Source organism: Prenolepis imparis, unplaced genomic scaffold (genome assembly GCF_030444845.1).
Source record: "Prenolepis imparis isolate NDT839.2.m4 unplaced genomic scaffold, iyPreImpa1.0 SCAF_14, whole genome shotgun sequence".
Classification (NCBI taxonomy): domain Eukaryota; kingdom Metazoa; phylum Arthropoda; class Insecta; order Hymenoptera; family Formicidae; genus Prenolepis; species Prenolepis imparis.
In genome coordinates, this window is record NW_028141172.1 from 825089 (window position 1) to 848456 (window position 23368).

The following is a 23368-nucleotide window of genomic DNA, read 5'->3' on the forward strand; positions in this document are numbered from 1 at the left end:
ATAAATATATAAATATATAAAAAGTATATTATATTTATATATTTATATATAAATTATTTATATATAATATATATTATTACGATGTTAATAATATAACATCTGTTACATATAATATAGCAATATAATATATTATATATTACTTACGTAGACTTTCTTCAATACTTATACTAATATTATATCGATACTTTCATCTTAACAATGTAGATTGCATCAGCAAATGCAGTTTACAAAAATATTGAGCTCTTTTTTCTGCCTTTACAAATGTGATATAACCAAAATTGCGTATGATTATAACTTTTTAACATTAACAAGTACAAAAAAGTTAAGTATATTGATTCATTAAGTATCTGAGTTTAATTCGGAATATTTATTCGTGCGTCAATTATATAATTATATGTATATATTCGCGACACCGTGAACTATAAATCTTTAAAGTCGCTATGCGACTTTAAAGATTTATAGTTCACGGTGTCGCGAATATATACATATAATTATATAATTGACGCACGAATAAAGACTTTTGTTGAGGAAAGATCATAAATTAAGAGCGCAATCGATATAATTTTGAAGTTATATATAAGTGTCATTCAGTCATTATTAGCTATTTTCGATCAATCTAATTTATTGACTTCTATAAAATTAATTTATTTAAATTGTTAAGCTCGATATTATATTGCAATTTCAATTTTCAAACAAGATTTCTTACGATTCGAAGTACATACACGTGTGCTGAATGTTGAGATAGCGATCAAATGTTTACAGTGTGTAAATATTATCTTATGTAACTCTCTGTTTTTAGAAAAAACTTTGCTTAATCTCGTTGTTTTAATTAATCTTCAGTTGATGTAGGCTCACTTCATAAAAGATTTAGAAATATTTATGATTTCTAAAAACAAATTAAAGCTTACAATTAGAATAGAAAAATATAATAGTACTGTGACTTATTATGTGGAAGAACTTGACATTAAACGACGAGAATAATTTAACAAAATGATATTATTAAATACATATATATGACATATAAAAATATGAATCTCTGTAAACGTTCTAGATTCGCGTTAACATTGCGCATTATAATACTTAGGAGAAATATTGTGTCTATATAAATATGTTCCGAAAAAAGAGATACAACAGTGTACTCTTTTAAGCTTGTAGAAATAATAGTGAAACTCGTCTATACTTGCAGATATAAGAACAACGACGTATATCTGCTTTATATGTATACTCTTTCTGTTCTTTCTGTTTTACAGATAGTTTACAGTTATATCATATAGATATTAAACGACATATGATTTTACCTCGATTGAGTGTAAAAAGCGGAAATTCGAAAAAAAATTCAATTAACGAAGATTTATTTTCAAAAAATCCACCAATGCTTCGTCATGTTTCCCTATATTTATTTACGTACGATTGCTTAGCCACCTTGACGAGTTGGTCGTACATACCTGGACCGGTTTCTCTTACCAACGAAGTGAATTGACTATAACCGTTTTGCAATAATATATGAGGGTGATCGTATTCCTGTAAAAAAAGTTACCAAATTATAATTTTATACATATATCCATCTTTCATTTCTATTAGAAAATAAATCACATTGCGTTATTAATGTTTTTAAATAAATATAATGACTGATGAATAGCTAGATACATTTTTATTTCGCGCTGCATAAAAAAGCGAATATGATAAAGATTTTTAAATATGAACACCTCCAATCACGATATAAAGAACATTAAGAATGCGCCGCGTAATGTCCGCGGCGATCCAGTGTCGATATTTAATATTTAGAGGCTAGCCAAAAATTCATCGCTCGTATATTTCGATAGATTTTTAGCTCGTATTAAAATATTAAATGTAGACACAATGGTCCATACTCAGGATCTTCTTTTATCGATAAAAGAAGATCCAGAATATGCGGAACTATGTCGCCGCAGACCCTATGCGGCGCATTCTTATATTATGTATATTAAATAAAAAAATTTGTACGCTGCTGTCTGCTAGGTACCAAAATATTCTGCAAACAATGCACTATCGAAATATATAAGCGATGAATTTTTGGCTAGCCTCTAAATATTAAATATCGACACTGGATCGCCATTTAAATTTTTATAACCTATTATTTTAAAATTTAATTAGCAAATTAACGCTTTATTAGTATTTTTTTAATAGAAATTAGCTGATTAAAACGTTAATTTTTTAATTAAATTTTAAAAGAATAATTTGTAATAAAAATTATAAAATAATAATGTTTTAAATAAAATGTTACAGTACTTTAAACTCGATAAATATTTTTTCACAGAAATCAGCTAATAACTGTCAAAAGATATTAATCGAGTTTAAACATACTATAACATTTTATTTAAAACATTATTATTTTATAATTTTTATTACAAATTATTCTTTTAAAATTTAATTAACAAATTAACGTTTTAATCGGCTAATTTCTATCAAAAATACTAATAAAGCGTTAATTTGCTAATTAAATTTTAAAATAATAGATTATAAAAATTTAAATATGTTGTAAATAATATGTTATAATGCCTTATCTGCGATTAATATTTTTTGATAGAAATCACCTGATAACTGTCAAAAATATTAATCGAGTTTAAGGAAAATTATAACATATTATTTAAAACATATTATTTTAATTTTTATAACATATTCTTATTTTAAAATTTAATTAGCAAATCAAATTAACGCTTTAATCAGCTGATTTCTGTCAAAAAATATTAATAAAGCGTTAATTAAATTTTAAAATAATTTATGTCATAAAAAGTAAAATAATGATATGTTTTAATTAAATGTTATAGTACTTTTTAAACTCGATTAATATTTTTTGACAGTTATATCAGCTGATTTCTGTATCATTCTTTTTAACATAAAATTGAAGAATAACGCGCGCTTGTGTTCTAGTCCTTTTCTAAAAAAAAACATGTTAAATCGATTCCCGCAATTATTGTTGACAATCATCGCGAGGATCAGCAGTTTGACAGTCTATTCAAAATTAAATTAAATTAAATAATAATATATGTTTTAATATTTTAAATAGGATTAATATTTTTGACAGTTATGAGCTGATTTTTTCAAAAAATATTAATCGTGGACAAATAAGTTTATATTAAAAGAATATATTATAACATACTCGTATATTATTTACATATCTACAACATATTATTATAATTAAAATAATAATATTTTGTAAGTAATAAACACAGAGAATTTTATCTTAAAATTTACCCTGAAAATCATGATAATCGTGGGACAATATGATATGGAAAGAATTTTATGAAAATTCCTCTGATTAATATTTATCACAATAATAATATCTATTACAATAAAATATTAAATATGTTTGATTAATTTTACTATGCAGTTTAGTAAGAAATAATCCCAGCTCATTTGCTTTAATAATATAATTTTTTAAATATGACACATATAGGTAATATGAGATTTTTAAATAATCGAGCTGGAGTTAATTTTTTAATCAATTTACATATATTCTTGCCCAAATAAGATATTAAACGATTGGAATAATCCCAGCTCATTTGTTTTCTTTCTTCACTGGTCTTCGAGACTTACTTTTCGAACGTCAACCCTTTACTAAAATTATTGGCCGCGTTCAGCAGAACAACTGGTGAGTTGTCGTCTTATCAACACTCTATGTATTAATTTGTTTTAGAAGTAAAGGTTCTAAAAGTAAGAGCTAATTATTCGATTGCTACTAAGCAATTTGTTCTGCTGAACACTGCCATTGATAGCTGCTTTTAACATTATCTTCAGGTATCATTGATAACGATGCTCATGTATAAGAAATTGTCACCGTTATATAAACATTACCATGTAACACGTGTATATTTCTTTTTTTTCTAAAGCTGATTTCTATAAAAGATATTTTTTTAAACCAAAAGTGTTTTTGGATTAAATTTTTATGACTTTTATATTTTTTGCAATATTTTTTTATATTTTAACTTTTGCAAGAAAAATATATAAGTTTAAATAATTTTTCATTCTCATAATTGATTTCTTTGCATTAATTGATTGTATTTCTTTGTATAGACAAATTTGAACAATAGAAAGAACACAATAGAATAGTAAATAATAGAACAATAAAATAAAGCTTCTTTATGTAACGCTCTTTTGACATTATTAAACACTTTTTTATACAATTTATTATATAATATTACATAAAGAGAATACGGTGTGATAAAAAATAAATTACTGCAATATTTTTTCTGCATTTCTTACATATTTTGTTGTACTTTGGTTTATTTATTTGGTTTATTTATATACAATATTTTATATGCATAATATACTTATCGTATAAAGCTTATAATTACTGTACTAATTACTACTTACTTAATTACTATTTAACAATTTACTGTACAATTATATTATATATTTATTTATTTAACATATACTTTATAACACAGCGCAGGAGAATTTGTATAAATAATCGTGCAAGAAGATGGAAAGGTTTCGAGTATGAGATATTAACAATGAAGTAATTTGTAAAAATCACTCAAACCTGAGCCTGAGCTCATTGAATATGCAAAAAATCAGTTATGAGTACAAATATATATGTTAATGAATATTTTTCTAATAATTTCGTAAAATAAATATATAAATATCAAAAATATATTATATTTATATTTTTATATATAAATTATTTATATATAATATATATTATTACAATGTTAATAATATAACATCTGTTACATATAATATAATATAGCAATATAATATATTATATATTACTTACGTAGACTTTCTTCAATACTTACTAATATTATATCGATACTTTCATCATAACAATGTAGATTGCATCAGCAAATGCAGTTTACAAAAATATTGAGCTCTCTTTTCTGCCTTTACAAATGTGATATAATCAAAATTGCGTATGATTATAAATTTTTAACATTAACAAGTACAAAAATGAAGTATATTGATTCATTAAGTATCTGAGTTTAATTCGGAATATTTATTCGTGCGTCAATTATATAATTATATATATTCGCGACACCGTGAACTATAAATCTTTAAAGTCGCTATGCCACTTTTGTTGAGGATAGATCATAAATTAAGAGCGAAATTGATATAATTTTGAAGTTATATATATATATGTCATTCAGTCATTATTAGCTATTTTCGATCAATCTAATTTATTATAACTTCTATAAAATTAATTTATTTAAATTGTTAAGCTCGATATTATATTGCAATTTCAATTTTCAAACAAGATTTCTTACGATTCGAAGTACACGTGTACTGAATGTTGAGATAGCGATCAAATGTTTACAGTGTGTAAATATTATCTTATGTAACTCTGTTTTTAGAAAAAACTTTGCTTAATCTCGTTGATTCAATTAATCTTCAGTTGATGTAGGCTCACTTCATAAAAGATTTAGAAATATTTATGATTTTTAAAAACAAGTTAAAGCTTACAATTAGAATAGAAAAATATAATAGTACTGTGACTTATTATGTGGAAGAACTTGGCATTAAACGACGAGAATAATTTAACAAAACGATATTATTAAATACATATATATGACATATAAAAATATGAATCTCTGTAAACGTTCTAGATTCGCGTTAACATTGCGCATTATAATACTTAGGAGAAGTATTGTGTCTATATAAAAATGTTCCGAAAAAAGAGATACAACAATGTACTCTTTTAAGCTTGTAGAAATAATAGTGAAACTCGTCTATACTTGCAGATACAAGAACAACGACGTATGTCTGCTTTATATGTAACATGTATACTCTTTCTGTTCTTTCTGTTTTACAGAGAGTTTACAGTTATATCATATAGATATTAAACGACATATGCTTTTACCTCGATTGAGTGTAAAAAGCGGAAATTCGAAAAGAAATTCAATTAACGAAGATTTATTTTCAAAAAATCCACCAATGCTTCGTCATGTTTCCCTATATTTATTTAAGTACGATTGCTTAGCCACCTTGACGAGTTGGTCGTACATACCTGGACCGGTTTCTCTTACCAACGAAGTGAATTGACTATAACCGTTTTGCAATAATATATGAGGGTGATCGTATTCCTGTAAAAAAAGTTACCAAATTATAATTTTATACATATATCCATCTTTCATTTCTATTAGAGAATAAATCACATTGCGTTATTAATATTTTTAAATAAATATGATGACTGATGAATAGCTAGATACATTTTTATTTCGCGCTGCATAAGAAAGCGAATATGATAAACATTTTTATTATTTTTAAATATAGACACCTCGTGTTCTGAGATTTCGAAAAGAAAGAAATTGAACAAATGCATTATTTTTTTTAAGGGATAAGTCATACTTACAGCCATACGACCCTTATCCATCACCAGAACCTTATCGCTGTCCATTATGGTGTTTAATCGATGCGCCACTGTGAGCATAGTACAGGTCGCAAACTTTTTCCTGATGGTGCTCTGGATCAGAGCGTCGGTGTGCGGATCAACGTTCGCAGTCGCCTCATCCAGCATCAATATACGATTGTTTCTCAGAATGGCTCGCGCTAAGCATACCAATTGCCTTTGACCGACACTGTAATTGCTGCCTCTGTCAAACACGCGACTGTCTAAACCATTCCCGTTAATCCCGACCGCGTCTTTCAACTCAACCTGAAATATATATGAAAATATATAGGATCTTAAAATATACTAAAACATTGAATGTTATATAACATTATGATCTTGATTAATCGCATTCAAGTTAAAACTGTTGGTCGACGAACCTCTTCGAGCGCTTCCCACAAATCCTTGTCGGGAAATTCGTCGAAAGGATCCAGATTACGTCTCAAAGTACCTGAGAATAATACAGGATCTTGAGGGATGATGGATATTTTACGTCGCAAATCCTCCAAGGCGATTGAACCCGTGTTTATTCCATCGATCTCAATGATTCCTTCCACTTTCGCCAATCGAAACAGAGCTGCTATCAATGATGATTTTCCAGCACCTGTCCTTCCCACGATGCCAACCTACGCGATAATTATTTTTAAAACATCTTAATTATTTTTAATTATTTTTATAAATTATTTTCATATTTATTTTTTATTTCGTTAAAATAATTGAAAATTTAGGAGGATTAAGAAGAAATTAGAAAATTTTTTGAAGATTAAAATTGCAGCTTCTCAAAAAGAAGTGTTTTTTCCTATTTAGTTATTATTTTTCTTTTGCAGAGTTTTTCTCATAGAAAATCTTTTCAACATTTTAAATTCTTCGAGAATTAGAACTAAACTTTTCGGAATAAATTTCTTTCAATCATCTATCTCTTGCAAAATCTCTAAATTGTTAAATCTGTCTTATTATCACGACAATTTTCCATAAAATTCTCGTACCTTCTCTCCGGAATAGATTGTTATATTCAAGCCCTTAAGAACAGGTGGTTCCTCATCCGCGTAACGCATGTAAATATTCTTGAATACGACGCAACCGTCTGCGGGCCAACCTTTGGGTGCATTGTTCGGCAATGCCAGATTCTCCTTATCTTTTTTCTTCAGGTATGTCCCTCTATCTCTCAAATTCGGTTCTGCCGCAAGCTGGATGTATTCGAGCACACGTTCCACCGCCATCATCTGATTCGCCACCTCGGCGCTCTGCCGCATTCCCCACTGAATTATCCCGGTCATTCCCATTACCTGAGTGATAGCCAAACCAACTTCGCCACCGGAAAATGCTGAAATATATATGTACAATATTTCCTTTAATTCTACTAATCCATCTTTGCCTGTTTGTAATAAATAGAGATGCATACTTTGACTCCTCAACGATCAATGTTTTATTTACGAGATAAAAATTTTGTTATAGATAAGATGAATAGAATGATTCTTGGATAAATTAAATAATTCTTTTAAGATAATAAAAGAATTATTGAAAATTTCTAAAATAAAGATAATTCTCTAAAATAAAATTATATATATAAATCAAAGTTTTATAAAAAAGAGCCGTATGTTTAAAGATGAATTTCAGAGATTGAGTAAGGAAAATTGCTTACATTGATTGAATAGCAAAAAGCTGAAGGTGAGGAGCGAAATGAAAATGAAACAGAATACATCCAGAGTGAATCCGAACGCCGTGCTAGTCACGATATACATGTAAACTGTAGACGTGTGTACATCCTGCAACTTGTCGAATTCTTGCTTGAGTATATCTTGAGCGCAGTACGCTCTGATAGTTGTCAAACCGTTCAATGTGGCATTTAGATGAGTAAATACTGGCGAGCGTGCTGAAACGTAAAAGAACATCCCACGGTCACAAAAAGCGCATCGAAAAATAAATTTATAAATTAAAAATGAGTAAATTTTATAATAAAGTAAAAGATATTCAAATTTTAAAATGACCAAACGAGAAAAGTGTTTTGAAAGCATTTCGTTCTAAAGATTCATAATGAAAAAGATTTTGATTCTTATATAATTGAAAAGTTTTTTTTAGTAGCTAAACAGAAAGAGAGAGAAAAAGAGAGAGCAAACATACCCATTCCTTCCAACCGCTTGACGTTTTTGCTAGTCTTGAGATAAACCTTACGGATCCAGTAGAATATTATGCCGATGAACACGATGGGTCCCAAGCAGATGGGATTGACTATGCAGGTGACTATCAGCGAGCCGACCATCACCATGTTCATCTGTCCGGCATCCAGGCACGCCTTGGGTAACAACTCATCGATAGTACCCATGTCCTTGGAGAACCGGTTTAAGATTCTACCGCTAGGATTAGTGTCAAAGAATCGCATTCCCGTGCGAATTAATGCGCTAAACATCATGTCGTGCAGACGCTGGCAGCAAGTCATGCACGTCTTGTAAAAGACCAGCGATCTGATGATACCAATAACGAAAATGCCTAGCACGATGCCTGTGTAGATGTAGATGTAATTCATCATAGTCGACATATCCTCCTCTTCATCAGAGAGAATATCGGTATGATTTGTCGTTATATTCTCGTAAGTGTTATCCGTTTGATTCAAGCTGTGAAGCTTGGCTAGATATTTTTGCATTTCCACAATATTGACTCTGACAGAAATAAATTAAAAGAATTAATAAAAAAATATATTTGCTTAATGTTAAAGAAAATTTATATTAAATATGTATGTAAAGAACTAATAGATATGCATTAGGTGATCTATACATTTCAGAAAATCAAGAAATATTTTATGAAAAATTAAGCAAAGAGAAATATAATATGTTAAAATAATTGATTCTTTTTAATTAGATACTTACAAGAAAGGCACGTAATAGTCGTTGAGACTGACAACAAATTGCGTGATGATGAATAGCAATAGAACAATGAAGGCCATGTATAAATTGGCACCAGTTTGGAAGAATTTGATAAATATAGGGCCTTTAACTATACCACGTGACGTTCCCTCGAGACCGTTGTTTAACTGCTCTTCATCTTCGTCTTCTTCTTCGTCATCTGTACCGCCGCTGCTTGCTTCCGGAGTACGACTCTGTCGAATAAATATTTCGTTATATAAGCAACACATTTCCTTTCTTTGTTTAAATATTATTTATTATTAAATAACATACAATACAACATGGAAACATTAAACCTCAAAAACTGTAAAAAATTATATATATTTTTAAACTGTCTTAACTTCAAGTTTAGAAAGAATTAAAATTACATGTTTTATAAAAGAAATTACTCTACCTCATATCTTCATAATGTTATGAATATTTATATTTTTACTTACTCTGTTACTCACGGTGGAAAACTTTCGCCTTATGTTCATGCTCTTTTCTAAAGACGAACCATCGATCTCATTCTCTTCTGCCAAGAGTACTCCGTACTCGGGTCGATACTCCAATAAATCTTGATAATGCGAAAAGTACTTTATTCTTCCTTGTTCGAGTAATATAATGGCGTCCACTCCCTTTATATATTGCAATTGATGCGTCGCCAAGATCCTCGTCTTCCCAGCTAGGTATCTTTGAATGCACTCTTGAAACAGATGTTTGCTAACGTGTGCATCGACCTAGAATTTTATCAGGTGAAAAATTCCTTAAATTATCAAAATTCAAATTTTAATTAATTTTGTCTGTGAGCTTTATTCCCTTAATTTATTAAATCTATTTCAAGAAGAAAGAATGAAGAAGAGAAATTTCAGAAATTAATCAGAAAAAACCAAATATTGTGTTATTATTATTGTTATTTTTGTTATTACTTATTAAATCGATTTTAAGATTTATAGAATTAAAAGAAGAAGTCATAATAAGTCCACACTTGCTATGAATTCTATAATCATTCTGTATAATTATATTATTATATAAATAGAATAAAATACATGTGAAAAGAACAAATTAACTCTTTTGAAAGTTGCTCACCGCGCTCAAGGGATCATCCAATAGGTAGACGTCCGACTGTCTGTACAGGGCTCTGGCCAGATTGATCCTGGCCTTCTGCCCACCAGATAGTGAGCTGCCACGTTCGCCCACGATGGTCTGGTCACCCTGCGGAAACTGCTTGAAGTCACGTAGTAGGGCACAAGCTTTAATTACCTTCTGGTATCGATGACGTTCGTAAGGCTGGCCAAAGAGTATGTTTCGTCGAACGGTGGCACCGAATACCCAGGCTTCTTGACCGGCATAACTGATATTGCCGTTGACTTTGATTTGACCTTCCGTTAGGGTGATCTCACCCAGGATCGCGGACAGAAGGGAGCTCTTGCCGCTGCCCACCATGCCGACTACAGCATACAGCTTGCCCTTCTCTATCTCTAGATTTAAGTCCTCCAAGGTATTTTGCGACTGTTTAGCCTCCCACTTGGCAGTTACGTTGATCATGTTGATGGCACAGTTCTCGTCGTTGTACGAGGATAATCGCTTCTTTTCTGTAAATAATAAAACTTTGTTCTGTATTGCAGATTTTCTCGATGGGAGTAAATATTATAAAAAATTCTGTCTTTTGAAATTTTATTTAGATGTAACTTTTCTGTTGAAATTAAATTCTTTAGTCTAAAATATATATTTAAAAAATATGATATGTGATTTTTATTCTTTCTTATGTTTTTTGAATTTTAAATCTTCTCAATATTACTCACTCTAAAAAGCTTCGCAATGTACGAAATGTTTTAAAAAAATGTCTCGTCCAGAAAATTAGAAAATTTTAAAAAGATATAACATCTATAATATTATCAAGAACGGAAAATCATACATATATTATTAAATAAGGTATCAGTATTATTTGTGAAATTATAATTTTCTATTTCTTTATATTATTATCTTTCTTATAATCCGCGAGAAATACATCAACGAAACGTCTGATTTCGCAAACTCACCCTCAATAAGATCGACAGTATTCTTTAGCAAATCGCTGGCGACAATCATTAATCCATTCTGTTTTTTGTAATCATTATTTTCATCTAAGTTCTGATAATCCTCCGCGACATCATCATCGATGAAAGGCAGATCCTGCTTGCGGTCTGCAGTCTGCTTGTAATCTGAGCAGAGGCTAGAGTAGTCGGAGGACGTTTTAGAGATGTTGGTGCCCTGGAACTCGTCGAACATGAGGAAACTCTTAAGCCTGCGTATAGCTACCATGCACTCGGCCAGCTCGGCGAAGCCGCGCACAAACATGCCAGTCATAGTCTGCGCAAGAACGTTGAAGTAGGCTGAAACGACGAAGACCTTGTCGACGGTGAACTCGTTGCCGAACATGAGCATGGTGACGAGAGTGCAGTAGAGCGCCATCCGGGTTGTGAAGAGATTGAAGGTCATGTAGATGCCACGGATGTACGAGCTCTTGGTGACCACTCGTAGCTCGAGTTTGCGCGCTAGCTCGACCATCGCGCAAAACGGCTTCTCCCACGCGTACATCTTGATCACCTGAACCCCGGAAATGATCTCGTCCATCAGCCGAACTCGCTCGTCCGTCTTGATGGCCGTCTGAAGCCGGAACTTGGATGATAGCTTACCGGTGTAAGCTAAAATATCGCGAGAATAAATAAAGAACTTGTTAAAAAAGGATTTTAAAGGATTTAGCAGATTTAAAATTATTTTTTACACGATTTAGTCAATTATGATCGGACGAGAAACTCACATTGAAGCGGCACAACCACGAAGATAGCGGCGATACCGATGAGACCGGCATAGCCGACCTCCTGGTATAAAATGTAAGCCACGATCAGAGCTGACAAAGGCGCCGACCACATGTAATGGATAAAGATGGACACAAGATCGAATCTATTGACATCGTTGGCTACCAGATTGACTATTTTTCCCGGTGCCGTCTCGCCCAGCGCAGTCTTGCTCAGACGCAAAGCCTGCGAGGTAAATGTAAATCATTGTTAAATAATTCAAACATTAACACGTTGATTTTACGCTACTTTACATATCAAATAAATGAATATTAAAGTTCTGGTCTGTGACATTACTGTCAAAATTAAATTTCTTTTTTTTTTTGTCTTTATATTCCCCAAGTTACAATTTTTCCGCCTTCTCTTCTTTTTATTGTATTTTGCTTACTTTCCTTCATTTTTTCATAGAATCAATAAAGACAGGAATGAAGTGAAGAAAGCGTTGTTTCCAAGACCCGGTTTAGATATGATTTCGTATCTAATTTTCAATTTCTAAACATACATTTTCAGACAGATCTTCTAAATTCTAAATAAATAAACGAAATAAATAACCGACCTTTCTGTACACCACAGAGCAGACGGCCACACGGACTTTAGCGCCGACATGAAAAGCACCGAAAATGGATTGATTGCCGGATATCACGTTTATGCCGCTCGCTATGCATATTCCAGCTGCGTACCATAGAGCATTTTCGTACGTTTCAACCGAGTCCTTCCGGAAGTAGCGTAAGAGACCGCCCAGTAGCAACGGCGTGCCCAACCTGTGAATTTCGCACGTTAATCTTTTAGAATCTGCTATTTGTTTTTCGGGGTAATGAAAAAATACCGGAGCTATTTGATAGCGCCGCGGCTTCTGTATATAGGCAAAACTGTCGACAAACCAGAAATAAATTTTTACGTACTTTTTAAATTTTATTTTGTTATTACAGAGCGTTTCAGAAATAGATCGCCAAACTTTCAGAGCATATTCTACTCACCATAAGGATGAAAAAAAAACACTTTTTATTTTAAAAAATTATAAACACTTTTATTTAAAACTTTGATTTTAAATAAAAGTGTTTATAATTTTTGTAGAAGAATATTTCATTAAAGAAATTGCTGGAAATGATTTTCTTCCGCATCTCACATGCATTGATGTGGAAGATGATTATATAACTTTTTTTCATCCTTATAGTGAGTAGAATATGCTCTTAAAGTTTGGCGATCTATTTCTGAAACACTCTGTATAATATTAGAGAACAATATTACTCTATTTTGTTCCAGATTACACGGTTTAATTAATTGTAATAATTATTAACGTGTGTGATAATTTTATTATACTCTATTTCGATACATTATCGTGATGTGGAAACACACGTGCGTTTAAAATATCTTATGTCCTAAATCTTTTAAACATCTTTAAGTATCTTTTCTGTCGCTTGAAGCTTTATCATTTTATCTAAATCTCTTCTAATTTTCTACGTATAAAGAGTTAACCTTGAAGCTATCAAATTATTATCGTTAACTTTATCTCTTAAAAAATGGTTTTTAATTATTAATAAATTATTAATTAGGTCAAATGCGTCATTTGCTAAATTCTACTAAAATCATTTGTGTAATACCTTATCACAAACTCGTTGAGTATAGTTATCATTCCAAGCACGAAGTACTCCCACAAAAATGTGCGAAAAATGGTCTTCAGCAAACTCGGATTTCGTTTCCATTTCTTCGAATTTTCCAATTCGATTTTCCATCGTCTAAAAGCACATTAATATCCTACGTATTATTATTATTATTGAGTCTTAATGAAGGAGTATAAAAAAAAGATCATCAAAATCTTTTCTTCTCTTTCCTGCAAGATAGATCCCGATACTTACTTTTCTAATCGATTTCCGAGTAGACTCGATTCGTCAACTTTCAAAGGATCAAATAAGTCCTCTGTTTCTAGAACTTTTCTGTATCCTGTCTTGAATAAACTGATGGTCCACCTGATAATTCAATGAAAGAGAGAAACGAATTTAATTAAATTATTATAGCGAAAATTGCATGCTAAATTATAAACGATGATCATGAGAATAAATGGCAAAAAGTCAAAAGAATCAAGATTGAACTTAAAAGGATTATAAAAAGAGAAACATGTCTGACTGGCATGACAATCTATCTCTGTCATGTTGTTTCGACAAATGCAATGTCATTCTCAAATACAAAATAAATTCGCGTGACAAGATAAGATGTAATTTGACGCAAAAAGCAATCTTACGTGCTACATAGTATGTATCGCACATTGTGCATTATTTCGAAACATCATTCTAAATGATTCATCTTAATATATAATAAATGCAATTAACAATTTACCTTAATGGAAATATTTTACCTTAACATTAAAGCATAAATATTAGTATACAGATATTAAATATGCAAATATTTAAATGTACAAATGTACAGATATCCAAACACATCAAATATATTTCAATCTCTAAATATTTAAACGTATTTATATTTAACTATCTCCGCGAGCACTCCTTGAATAGCTCTAAACTCCGTGGATTCTCATGAAAAGCCTGATAAAGTTCGATTTATTCGAGAAACTGCACGACTTACCACCATAGCAATATCGAAACAATGTTCGCCTTTTCCCTTGGATTCGGTTTCGATTTGGTTTTCGTTGAATCCATCAGTCCTTACCAGCGGCATTAACTCGCCGCGAATCACCACTTGAATCAGCACGATGAAACGATCAAGCTATATCGAGTTAGCTAACACGGCAATTATCATATACACGTGTCACTTATTTTATTTGACGTTTGAATTCTCTTTCGCGATGGAGAACACTTTTTTCCTCCTTTTTAGTAAAAAAAATTTGCGGTATTAATATGCTCTCTTCAATTATCATTAGAAATCTTGCGATAATAAACTGAAGATATATGAAAATTAACACTTGTTGATACCAAGATTATCAGTCGCGATCTCTTCGCGCGATTGTAGTCACATTGGAATTAACACTTTGCGTATCTTGTAGCTTCTTTTCCAGATATCATCAGTTCCTACGATTAATCGTGCCGATTTATTTATTTTACGAATCCTCGATGATTTTCTTGTAAAAGTAAGATATCAGCTACTAGATTATCTGTCATCACTTGATATTTAAGTGCCTTCAAGTGCCTTTTTGAGATTCTCGAGATGTCTCAGTGTGATTTTCTCTAACAATTTTTAAATAATAATTAAAAATGTACATCGATTATTTAGATAATAATTTATTTTTGCTAATAATTTTCAGCTGATAAAATTTTGAAGATATTTCAACTTACTAATATTTTTACGTTTGTTTTTGCTTTTTTTTTTTAATTCGCCAATCGCCGTCGTAGTAGAAAAAATGGACGCACCAGTCGATTGTAATGTGTACCGAATCAAGCTCTAAGGAAACCCGAACGATCGACTTGTCGGTCCAGCGTTCAAATGTGGACTCTTCGAGTGTGTCTATCTGTTTAAAGAAGAAGTTTGTATCATTCGCCTGCACTCTCTCCGCCTTATCTAGCTACACGCGATTTGTTTGCCTGCTGTGTCATTTCTCAAATAGCATGGAAGGTCATGCAATCGCAGCTATAATTCGTATTTATCGTACAAGTAATGAAGTACAATTGAGATGCACGATTGTTTGATGAGTTTGCGATCGAACGTTTGATAAAGAATTTTGTTTTTATGCTTGACATATAGGTACACAAAACTGAGAAAATTAAAATTAAAAATTTAAACAAAACTTGTAAATAAGATTTAAAATTTTAAATTAGAAAATATCGCAAAATTATAAATTGAGAGATTACAAATTAGAACAATTATAGATTGCAAAGTTTAAGTTAAAAGTAAAATCAATAGAGTGAAGTAGAAGGCTTGGGATATTAAATAGCTCTAAATAGTCACAACTAAATAGCTAATTAAAAGCCTAACGCGGTAAGCAGTGCGCGAATTGCTTTTTTCTTGTTAAAATTATTTATTTAGTATGTTTTAATCCTAATTTCAAGCCATTTTCAGCAACTGTCAAATACAGATCAAATAAATCTTGTAAAGCATATCTCACGATGATAAAGAATTTATCACGTATTTAAACTTGACGGAAGATAGTTATGTCATCTTTATATAACATAAACACTCTTAAAAATGTTTGTTTATTCAACCACAATGTCACGCAACAATTAGTGAAGTAATTTAGTTTAAATATCTGACAGTTGCGTCTCGTTTCCTATAACTTGCAGTACTGTACGATGGAATGAGTAGCTTCTTAATTATAATTTCTGTTCATAATATAATTATCTAACATCGTACGCATATCTTTAATTCACGCGATTAATCGTTAAAAAGTTAGACATTTGCGATGTTTCCAATTAATCAGAATGCAATAGAATCTTCCTTTACGACTCGAACTGAAGGAAGACGTTTGTCTATCGAAGATGTTATTGAGAATCATGGAAAGACGCACAATTAATTTAATTATTATATATGCATCGTTATTTGCAAATTTTAATCGATATGTTGTATTATAATTATCTTTATATGAATTTGAATTGATAATTTACGCTTTACAAGATTTATTTTTTATATATTTGACAGTTACTGGCGATGGTTCAAAATTAGGAAACCGAAACATACTAAATAAACAATTTTAACAAGAAAGAACAATCTGCGCACTATACTTAACGCGCTAGCTTGTGATATTAAATTAAAAGATTAAAGTTAATAAATACAATAATTTATATGTCATTAAATCAGAACTATTAATAATTATTTAATATTTTCAATCAAACATCTTGCGTTCGAAAACTATATGAAAGCGTCATTATCAAAACTCTTCGAGAGAGAGAGATTTATGTAGTTAACTTTTCCTTATACAAGACTAAAAAAGTAAATTTTTAATTAACATTTTACTAGACATTGATACTTAATGGGAGAAAATCCATAAACTTTGACGAATGTGGAAAATACAAAGTTTATCGGTCATTGACTACACATAAGCTAATAATGACGCAAAAAAGCGGCATTAATAAAATCCTTATAGAATAGATAAACTATCGCGTTCGCGTTTTATTATCTTCACGAATTAATGCTTTTTCAACTACTTCTCTTCATAGTTAAAAATAATCTCTCAGAATTAACTTCATTATTTAAAAATCTATTATGTCAAAAGGTCCTCATTTCGAATTTCTATTTCAAATAAATAAATAACTTCTTATTTCAAATAAATTACTCCTTAAAATGTTTTTTTACATACAACATGAAAAAAATCAAGAAACTACTAAAAATTCTCATTATTGCAAGATTAAATTGTTTATCGAAAAATAATATACGAATTTTTATGGTTTGTGTACGCAGAGATTTCCGCTTTTTTTTGCCAGATAATAATTACGGCTATAATGTAGAGATATTCAAGGTTTTATGAGAGAGGAAATCAGTCTGAGTGTGTTTTTTTTATCCATCATTTTGGGTTCTTCCAATGTAAAGTTCTGCGAACTATTTTAGACTCAGGATCGGTTTAGGGGGTCTTGAGTATATCTGTAGATTTTTATATCTAAGCGTTCTTAGAGTGTCTAGCTAGATCCGACCCTGCTTGTAAAATTTGTTGTGTAAAGATCAAACTAAGCCGAAAATAAAAGAAGAAGTAACGATCGTTTCAATATTGGCAAAAACAGTTATAATAACGGAAAAATATATCTGTGTGAAATATATACATGTAATGTACTAAAAAGTATATATATAAATATACTATAACGTATACTATAAAATACGATATAAAATATATAAAGCAGATATGCAGCTAAACTAATTATATGAGTGCTGTAATTATGTATGATGCTGATTGTGAGATGTGTTCATAGATTTATATAATTTATGGCATAAGATTTGCTCTCTAAAATCTTTCCATTGTTTTTAAATTTATTCTATAAACTTTCTAAAAAGAATAATTAACGAAACATCTCGTTCTGGCAATATTGCGTGTCTAAATATCACACGTTATCGTTATATGTTTTTCAGAATATGAGTCATATGAATGATAGCGAAAGTGATAAGACTTTACACGTGGCTTTATCATGAAGTAATTATATTTGCAGCAAAATTATATATGCAAATCTCTAGAAAAGTGTTTCCAAACTTGAAAATATCTGATTTTGTATTATGATTCATATCTCGTCATTTATTTTATTAATTTATTCGCGTATTCATCATATCAATCATATGTAATTAATATTATATTTTATTATCATTAAAAATATATTCATTTTATTTTAATGTAATATTAATTAAGATAAAATTAACACTTCTTTACACTCTCTTGTACATTACATTAATTTCTATTTATTAATTAATTTATTAAATGTAAATATATATATTTTATTATTTGCAATTTTTACGAAATTTTTTCGTTTAATACAACAACCAAACAATCAGTTGCTTCAGTGTTTGGTCAATATATATTTAGGAAACGCTACATGTATTGAAAAATATGATTTTCGTAAGGATAATCGAAGAAACAAGTGCAAGGTCTGCCGTAACAGAAATTATTTTAGATTATCTGTTTTATATGCTTACAATATTTCTTACGACATATTTCGAAATCATGATGATATTTACAAATATTTTCTCTCGATAAGAATCTTCTGCAATATAAGATTGCATAACAAACGGCAAGAAATGAAGTTATTTTGTATATATGTAATATTTTAAATAATACATTATGATATATATTGACAAACAGATGCAAACAATTATACAAAGAATTCAGTTTGTTGTTTTCTTAAACGCACAAAAATGTTACGACACATTGGTGCAAGTTACGTGATAATGCAAATCAGAATAATCAGATTAACACATGTGGCAAGGTTCCAAAGGTTTCCTAGAAGATATTTAATAGTCTGATAAGATCATCATCCTCTGCGTCGATCATGAATAATGCAGGATGATAATTAGTTGCCTTTTTCAGCTGCATATTGAAACGTTAAGCGGCAAACTTATCTTTATAGATACATACATTCTAGGTATCAGAAAAATTCACTCGTTGCTTTTATCGTAAATCACAATATTATTATATACAATTGTATAATTATAATTAAATATATCATATATATATTTATTTATCACTTTCTCTTTATAAATATTTCAAATCGAAAAATGAAAAACACCTCGAAAAATTTAATAGGATATTAGTTATATGCCTAAATGATAATTTTACGTAAAAATAAAAAAATCAGATATGTATAATTAATTATGATTTCTATTTTCAGAGATGTTATAGAATAATATATTAGCGATGTCTTAGGATTATAATATTAATATAATATAATATATATAATATATTATATAATAATATAATATAATTATCTTATCTTCAGTCATCTCATGTGTCATATATGCACATAATTAATTAATTAATTAATTAATTTAGCCGAAATTAATTTAGAAACAAGCATTAGTTTAATTTGACCCTGCTCAAGCAAATGAGAGATTAAATAACAACTTGATATAGCGACATACACACATATGTTGGCGATTAATGGTCAAAAGAAGGAATAATTGCCACGCGTGAAGTATAATAGCAAAGTTATATAATACGGCAGTTTTTCTTAATATAGAGTCATGTAATACACGGAATTGTACAGATGACAAAGCCGTAAGCAACAGCAAGCACAAAGTCCATGTAAATTCGCAAATTCATTCACAACTAAAAAGTCACGTATCAAGAATGATATTAATTATTATAAATCTGAATTATTGAATACACAGAGCATATGTTCCCTTATGTTTCCTTTTCAAGTTAACAAAAAATATTTCAACACTCGAATTAATCGCTCATCCTGTGAATATATGTTATCTAATACTTCTGAGATGACAAATATAAATATATAATTGATAGTCTACATAACTTCGATATCAAGATATCAAGTATAAAGATATTTAAAGGTATCATAAACTTAAATTTTAGTTCTATGAAAGTTATAGTAGTTCCTCAAAAATAATCAAATTATTTTCACACTTTAAAATAAATAATAGAAATAAATATTATAATTATTAAAATTTATTATATACTACATGTGAATTATTAATGAGCTACAATTAAATTAAGATATTATAAATAAAATATTGATATCAATTAATCTCTATACAACGATTTAAATATAATTTCAACAAATTGGCAAAAAATTGTCTCCGTCTTACTATTTAAAGATAATTTTATTAATACTCGAGAGATATCTTAATTGATACATTATCAAAAAATTAGATATCTTTTGTATAAAATAAATCTAAATATATCGTGGTGGCCTCGTTCGCATGTTATAAGAAATTACTATTAAGAAACGATTAAATGTTTGACGTATTACAACAATAATTCATTGCAATTCGAGTTGGTCGGAAGACACCAGGTCAATTGTTCTGGAACGCGTGATACGTATCTTTATTGAAACTCAGCCTGATCATGACTCACTTGACGCGACTGAACGAGCGAGCGACTCTGTAAAGCAGTTAAAATGCATCGCGACTTTTTTAATTCCGAAAAAAAAAACACATATTTCCCAACTTATTTTGTCAGAATATAGAATTTTTCAGAAACTTACCTCTCCCGCTGATCTGAGCATTTAATAAGAAAATGCTGTTTAAACGCAGATATTTGCTCCGGATAAAATAATGTTCAACTAAGTTTTTTTAAAGAAATTGTAGGTGAAAATGCAATATGAGAAAAAATAGAATTACGAAGAATTTTTATTTTAAAAAATCAAGAAATATATACGTACAAATAAATTTTTTTTTTTTTCAATTCCAAGATTTGTTAAATTGGAATTTTTCTTTTTGTGAGATCTACATTTTTGGAATATTTTTAAGGCATTTGCAGATTCAAGAATGACTTTTCTTGTCTGAGAATCTCAAGAAAATCCAAGTACCAAGAATTAAAGCATGGAAAGCGTGTTGGATAACAAACGAGAAGGTAGTTGAAACACGTACAACGTCACACGTTATACATGATAAACAGATTTGTATACGATCAAAAGTCAATATTTAAGAGTAACCAAGAGCAAGAGGAATCCTGAATTAAAACTATGCGTGCCTTTCAAAGTCAAGTTAAAGGCATATGCATGTACATACACTGGCATCGAATATATTATTTGGAAATCTGAAAACATATTTTCCTTTCCATTCAAATATATATAGAAATAAGGAATGTAGAGATAAATAAGTGGAAAAAATTAATTATTCTCTTTCTTCTTAATTTTCCTTAATTCTATTTTTTTACTCGAGCAAAGCAAAAGGAGTCTGTGACAAAAAAAACAAACATTCACACGTTCGCGTAACGTATGCATTGATGGAAATTTACATGCAAATAAATCTTTATTTACGAGCAGATGCGTGCAGTAATCTGCGTAGAAAATGCTTTGTTATCATAGTCTCTTGTCAAGCATTGCTCTTCCTAGTTTCTTTTTGTTTTCTTAAATCCTTTCGAAAAAAGGAGTGCAATGTAGAACGTGCTTAAAAATTTTATTTTTAAATTGCGAAACAAAAATAATTTATCTTTTTTTTACAAATATACATGCGTGTAATTATTCTTATAAACGTATATATATATTTTTTCAATCAAATTTTTTCATTTCCAAACGCTTCGTTGACTAACGAGTCGCATGAAAAATCTCTGATACGAATTTATCATATATAAAAGCTGAAAATCAATAATCAAGAATCTCTTTAAAGCAAAATATGTTTATAAAAAAACTTGGCATGTATCATTCATTCTCATGGACATTGTGTCGGATATTTTTAAGACCTTAGGTGAACGACGACATATCGTATAAGTGTTATTCGCGAAATGACTTATGATGTAATCCTTCCGTGACGTATAATGCAAAAAGAACGAAACGCGTTTAGCAGAAACCAGTTACGTTCAAATAGCGAGTGCAATTAATACACCGGGTATTTCAGGCGCATATAATATTTGTTATATGTATTCTAGCAATAATAATAATATAAGTAATAGCAGTAATAATGTGTATAATAGTAATGTGATAACTAATAGTAATTTTATAACTATTTTTCTTTCCTGATCCAAGCAAAGAGGAGAATTTTTTAATTAAACATTATTGTTACACGGATATATTATTTATAATTACACGGAATTCCACAAATATAAATATATATATATACATATATATATATATCAAAATGTACATATATCAAGAATCGCACGTTTTCTCTCAGGTATAATAGTTTCTGGAGATGTTATTTCTCTCCGGAATAACGAAAAGTGAGGAAAGGTCAAGACGTTATAGAGAATTGCCAATAACATTTCACATATACTTACTCCTTCCTATTTATTTTCGCATCATAATATAATCCCATTAAGAGATTCGCCGAAATAAAATGCAAACAAAAATAATTTATTTAAAGAAACGTTAGGAATTATATATCTCGGTATATATATCACGTGGCAAAATATCGATTCAGGAAACACGATGAATGAACGCATCTGTATTTCTTATCACAGACTCGCCTTTTACAAATATAAGATAACAATATATTAGTGCCCCTCTAAAAACAAAGGAACATTTACACGTTGAAAAACTGAAAATATCATAAAGGTCGTACTATTTCGATATAGCGTGTTACAATGTTCCGAACTGTATCATTGCTATTTTTAAATTAAATTTATAACTAGATATATACCGTTAAACTACAAAAGCTATCATTAAAATGCCTCCTACTCTCTCTTTCTCGTCGTCTACAACAAGAAATGACATGACTATTTTTGGCAAGCTCCGCGAGGATTGGGAACCGAATGAAAGAATGATTTGCCGCGTCATTCTCTCAAGCATAACAGCAGATGTTGTACGACAAGCTTTCTTCTGTGATCTGTGATATGAAAGCTCGATCCTCACCTAATCGAAGATTTGGGCTGTTGTGCTTTTAAAGGACGGTTCGTCGCACACGTGGCCGGATTCTTCGCTCCGCTTTTGCCACACGGATTCACACCGTGCACAACTCACACACGCACGAATATAAACGCACATAACCATGAAGAAAAACAACTGGCCACGACGACGTCTGCGCGGGCACTGAGCCTGCATTGAGCGTCACGCTCTCTCGCTACATGTAACACGCAATCCTTCGTCGACCACTCGGCCCAAGAGTTGAAGGGGATGTCGAATCGCAGATGGGGAATTTAAAAGGGGGGAGAACCCTCGAGAGGGATTCCCGCTTTAATCTCAAATCGTAAAGTCCCACATTTTTCAGATAAAAATAATCGTGATTCGATAATAAAAAATTTAAGAGATCGC

At 30.3% G+C, this 23368-nt stretch overlaps 1 protein-coding gene across 2 annotated transcripts; it reads right to left on the bottom strand.

The window, feature by feature from the left end:
• Window positions 1–5873: 5873 nt before the first annotated feature.
• LOC145945635 (ATP-binding cassette sub-family C member 4) lies at window positions 5874–23145 on the bottom strand. 2 transcript variants are annotated; one of them, XM_083054692.1, is made up of 18 exons: window positions 22970–23145; window positions 15371–15543; window positions 15011–15262; window positions 14664–14904; window positions 13940–14050; window positions 13685–13819; window positions 12640–12844; window positions 12047–12269; window positions 11286–11930; window positions 10333–10838; window positions 9702–9983; window positions 9229–9458; window positions 8486–9021; window positions 8007–8237; window positions 7351–7688; window positions 6745–6990; window positions 6329–6631; window positions 5874–6059 (listed from the first exon to the last, which is right to left on the bottom strand). In XM_083054692.1, exons 4-18 carry the CDS (start codon window positions 14735–14737, stop codon window positions 5919–5921), a joined length of 4206 nt encoding a protein of 1401 aa, XP_082910818.1. In that variant the 5' UTR covers window positions 14738–14904; window positions 15011–15262; window positions 15371–15543; window positions 22970–23145; the 3' UTR covers window positions 5874–5918. The 2 variants fall into 2 exon arrangements, with proteins under 2 accessions (XP_082910818.1, XP_082910817.1); XM_083054691.1 differs by having other exon boundaries at window positions 14664–15262.
• Window positions 23146–23368: the final 223 nt, after the last annotated feature.